This window comes from Oncorhynchus mykiss, chromosome 5 (genome assembly GCF_013265735.2).
Source record: "Oncorhynchus mykiss isolate Arlee chromosome 5, USDA_OmykA_1.1, whole genome shotgun sequence".
Taxonomy (NCBI): Eukaryota; Metazoa; Chordata; class Actinopteri; order Salmoniformes; family Salmonidae; genus Oncorhynchus; species Oncorhynchus mykiss.
This window is the reverse complement of record NC_048569.1, coordinates 94,129,703-94,135,108: the sequence shown is the minus strand read 5'-3', so window position 1 is coordinate 94,135,108 and position 5,406 is coordinate 94,129,703. Positions and strand designations below refer to the sequence as shown.

The window sequence follows — 5,406 nt, the reverse complement described above, 5'->3', positions numbered from 1 at the left end:
GCTGTAACATAACAAAATGTGGGAAAAGTCAAGGGGTCTGAATACTTTCCGAATGCACTGTAGGAGAAAAGTGATCAAGTAGTGCAAACTACTGATTAACACAGACAAAACACACACACAAGACAATCCATTATGAGTGTTAAACCACCAGATTTCATTAAATAATACATTTTATACACCTGATAACACCATCACACTGACTGTACTGTATAAAATGTATTATTTAATGAATGCTGTCCCACTTTCCCCGACAGTCATTCATAGAACTATGACTAAACCATAAGATGGAGAAAAAAAGTTTTATTGTAATAATAATACTGTAAAACATGGCAACTTTGTTTCTATTGCTTTTGACTCATATTTTTATGGCCATATGACAAACCCCCATTGTGTTATAAAATCTTGCCCTTCCAAAAAGAGAAATCGAACATGACTGAACCATCGTCCGTACCAACCGACCTGTGACCTCCCTGTTAGCAGATAATAGAAAGGGGTGGTTTGTTATCAGTTCACAGGAAGCTGAAGGTAACTTTGGACAGAAACAGGAGGGAAGGGGATTTTTATGGGCACTGGTAACCTCTGAAAAACGTAGTCCGCTAATGTCCGCTAAGTCTGCTAATGGAGGTCAATGTTTGTTTGTTTACGGGACCTCTCCGTGTGTTTCCATCCATACCTCTAGTTAGGGATAAGGAATTCTGGTCCCGGAGGGCAGAAGAATTCAAAGGGGTTGTGCTAAACCACCTGACTTACTGCAACTGATAGTAGCTCATAGCTGAATGGAATAAATAAATTTGAGTTTAATGGATATACATTATTCTAAGCTAGGCCGGCACTGTTCTTAACAGGAGTGAGACTGCCCTCTGCTAAAGGCCCGCTGTTGAAGATAGTGGTGAGATTCAAAGCCCGGAAGCCCCTTAGGCCTGTCCTTACATAACTCTTGTCCTAGATGACGGTATTCAGAATACATAGTGGAAACTGGAAAGCCCGGGATTTCAGAGGACATGAACAGCACACAGAGACATGTACAGTACAATGCATTCAGAAAGTATTCAGACTCCTTTTTGCAAATGTATAATTTTTTTAATATTTTTATTTACATAAGTATTCAGCCCCTTTGCTATGAGACTCGACATTGAGCTCAGGTGAACCATGTTTCCATTGATCATCTTTGAGGTGTTTCTACAACATTGATGAGGGGGAAAAAAAACAATTGAATACATTTTAGAATAAGGCTGTAATGTGGTCTGAACACTTTCTGAATATGCTATATTGCTCTTGAACAAGACTGGCTGTTGGACAGGACCTGCGTAACAGTCCTTCGCCTGTATTTAGCGTTCCCCAAACTAACACTCTCCCTGAGGCCAACAGGATATGTTTTTGTGCTCCCATATCACACAGTATCTTCCGGTATGGACTTTACGCTTGGCTCGCAGCCTCCACCATTATGACTGATGAGGCCTACTTTACTTTCATTTCAACTCTGCGCTGGTTGCAGATACACGCTACTATGCATCATCAAACATTTTAAAAATTAGTACAAAATAAAGTGCAAGTGAAAAAAAAAAAGTTTTTTTATTTTAATGATTTTAAATCATTGCAGTGACATGTGTGTTGTTTTGTTAACAGGAGTGTTGAGCCATAAGGCAGATATTAGCAGACATATACAGAGGGGGAGTTTCCCTCTATTGTTTACCAGGACCAGGTGATCTATTGTTTACCAGGACCAGGTGATATATTCTTTACCAGTACCAGGTGATATATTCTTTACCAGTACCAGGTGATCTATTCTTTAGCATTGTACCAGGTGATCTATTCTTTAGCATCGTACCAGGTGATCTATTCTTTAGCATCGTACCAGGTGATCTATTATTTAGCATCGTACCAGGTGATCTATTCTTTAGCATTGTACCAGGTGATCTATTCTTTAGCATCGTACCAGGTGATCTATTCTTTAGCATCGTACCAGGTGATCTATTCTTTAGCATCGTACCAGGTGATCTATTCTTTATCATCGGACCATGTGATCTCGTAGTCTTTGAAGACACTCTTCAGCTTCTCAACAGACACTGAATGATCTGCTTTGCCATAGCCCTGAAATAGATGGGGGGGGGGGGGGGACACAGCATATGTTATTTTCCGGAGGTTTTGAAAATGTTTTCCTCTCCTCTGTTTGGTGACCGTTCCCCTCTGGGGAGAAGGCCCTTACATTGAGCTGAAATGCACTTACAGTTGATTCCCCAAAAACACGCAGTTTTTTGTCTTTGCTGTTGTGCTCAATCTTCCCTCCTCCAAGACAGTTGCACTCCAGTCCCAAAGCCGTTATTGGTGGGGTGACCTTCTCAAATATATGATCTGAAAACCAGTCAAAGTGATAAACATTAAATCTGAAGGGGAGGGGATGTGATGTATGAAGGCCAAGGCATAAAATGTTACAGCTACAACCAAGAGTGATTTATGCACAATTAGTCACCTCATGTAGGCCTAGGGCCCATCTATGTTTGTATCCAAGACAGGCCCTGGGCATTAGCGGTCATTTAAGGCCCGACCCAAAAAAATGACTTATATATTTTCTTACGTTAGTCACTGACAGTCACTCAATTAGCCCATGTCAGCTAACATTTTCTTCATTGGTAAGTTAGTCTAGCCAGCTACCTAAACTTGTAGTAATCATGGCCGAATTGCTGACCAGGCATGAAGGGCACATGCCCAGGGGCCCTGACCTCCAGGGGGCCCCTACTGATTTTGTTAGTCACTTTCAATGAGATATCAAATTAACATGGCATTAGTCAAGGCAAAACATGTACAATTGCAGGAAATGGGGGCACTAAAATGTTTTGTCAGAGAGGTGGGGGGGGGGGCAAAAGGCTAGGGCCGGCTCTGTTTGTATATGTAATCATCAGCTCTTATGTGGCTATCTTTAGGCATATGTGCATGTTGACAATGTTCCAACATCCTGTATTTGGTTACCAGCAGTTGCGGACAGTAGCCTATATAGCGCAATGGCACATTCAAAAGGTACTATGTTATTGAGTTTCATGTCCTCGGTTTACTAGCAAATGGCATTAGATATCATAGTAACAATTTATAACAAGGTCGGTTACATTTTGCCACTGGTAGAAATGTAGTACACAGGCCTGCAGCTGGACATTGTCGCTAATGAGAGCAGGATTGGTGTACGTGGGCAATGGGCGCCTCAAAGCAATGCTGTCTGACCACAGCCACGAAAGAAACAAGGCAAACTTACTGTGATACTGCCCAGCACTTTTTGTGCCTCTCACTATATCTTTGTATTCAGTTCCATCTTTTACTTTTATCCTCACTAAAATATACTTAAATGTTCCCTCTGGATCGACTTCAGCGTCGGGGACTTTAGCCAAAGCGTCTGCCATTGCGACTGTGAAAATACGCACTGTACACGGGACGCACAGCCTTGTCACTGCTCTGCCTACGACATACACCATTCCTGCAGCACAGTGCTCATGAAACGACTGCCTTATCGGGTTTAGGGCGTGTTCTACCATTTAAAGACAGCGTTTGAGTAGTATGCTACCGTAAACGAACAGTAGCCTAAAGCCAGCTTGATTAAGTAGATCTGACCATATCCATTGCTTTCCTTGCATGCAGTATGACTTGAATAAATGCTTGGTAGAATAGTATGTGCCTACCTAGCCTAAGATGCACTCTTAAAAGAGCCTACCGTTAAAGTTAAATAACCTTATGTTATTTTAAGAGGTAGACTGGCTCTGGCAGCCAAAACAGCCAAATACTCCATCGAAACGTGAATCTATTCTCAATTGCGATACGGTTCTAGAAACATAAAGCCCTATACTTTAATATCACATAAAAAATAATGCAAAATATACACTTTTTTATATACACCGTTTTAACCAGCTTCATCACTGTTGCAGCCGACAGTATTTTTCAGTGACACACAGGTGTTCAGAGCATGCTAGTTACCACCGGTGGCCCCTCAGTCTTCCATCTGTAACATGGAAATATGGCCGTGTGGGAACACAAACCCGAACCCCATTTAAAGGTGTGTATCAATTGGAACATTTGTTTTTGGATTTAAAAAAAAATCACTGATATGAATTATTCTAAAACCGTACCGCACCATGTGTGTTAATGTTCAGACCGAGTGTCAGGGCTCTTAAGAAAAACTCCCCTTTACAGAAGTCCAATTACTTATGTGTAATGAAATGGACCTGAGAGTTATGATCAAGGACTAGTGCCTATCCGGATTACTACAATGCCTAATATTAATCACGCCTAAAAAAAAAAATCTAATTTTGAGGATATTAGTATTGGCCTCAGCAGCGTAATAGATAGATTTCAGTCAAATTAAAAGGAAGAGCGTTCATGAATAAGAATATATTTTAGGAAGGTCGGTGTCAAATGTCAAATAAGAGGAAACCGTCACTTTGGAGGCCAAGTGCTCAGACAACTGGTAGGAGGTGGCTCACAACTGGTTATGGCCACAATATGAATCCAAGGGAGACAGGAAGTCTGTTACTATGTGAAAACAATCCACACCCTCTCCACAGCAAACCCGCACACACATCTCTCTCTCTCTCTCTCGCTCGCTCTTTCTCTCCCTCTCTCTTGCTCAGGTCAGTGGGATGTGGGATTTTCCTACATCAGGATGTAGAGAGCAGAGCCAGAATCCATCTCAACACAGTTCTAAATACAGTGCGCCTGTTTCTTTTCCCAGAAACCATGGGGTGTCCGATGTCTCCGGGCACGCAAGCTATTGTTCATGGAATTGAAATGATAGGTAACACACCTGAACAAAATGCATGTACTGTATTAACTCAGATTGACAGTAATCACTTGGCGAATTTAGCATGTAAACTCACAACACAATACATTAATTGCACTATAACGGTGGCAAACGGTGCCCACAAACTGTGGGCCTACATAAAGCTGTACCAACAGCATAGTCCCAACATCTTACCACTGCTACACCTGGCTATCAGCTGAGTTTTGTCTGGCAGCGAAACATTTCATTCAGCCTCATTTACTGCCTTTAAAAAAAAAACAATGCTGATATGGCTGACTTGCTTAAACAAATGTGATTTCTACTGACAATTGAATATACACACTGGTATAAGGGGACGACGAGCAGATAAGAGGCAATCTGTAATTTCAATTAAGACATTAATGAGCGAGCTAGGACAGACGTAGTCAATATAACTATTTGTTCAGCACTTTTTGAAATGTACAGCGACAGAATTCAGAACACGGGCTGTTCTTACAGTGTTCTCCCTGTACACCAAGTCAGAATCGTTGGATAAATAAAGGGGGCATATAAGCAGACAATGAAAGCTATTACAATATTTGATGTTTACATTTCTGTAAAATCGGCTATAGGCTACATGTGCACCACCAAGTCAGAACAGTAGGCTC

At 41.4% G+C, this 5,406-nt stretch overlaps 1 protein-coding gene across 1 annotated transcript; it reads right to left on the bottom strand.

The window, feature by feature from the left end:
* Positions 1-1,580: 1,580 nt before the first annotated feature.
* On the bottom strand, positions 1,581-3,438 carry si:dkey-51e6.1 (14 kDa phosphohistidine phosphatase). The gene is given in 3 exon segments (NM_001165236.2): positions 1,581-2,091; positions 2,228-2,352; positions 3,245-3,438. Coding segments are annotated over 3 exon segments (363 nt in total). The 5' UTR covers positions 3,390-3,438; the 3' UTR covers positions 1,581-1,998.
* Positions 3,439-5,406: the final 1,968 nt, after the last annotated feature.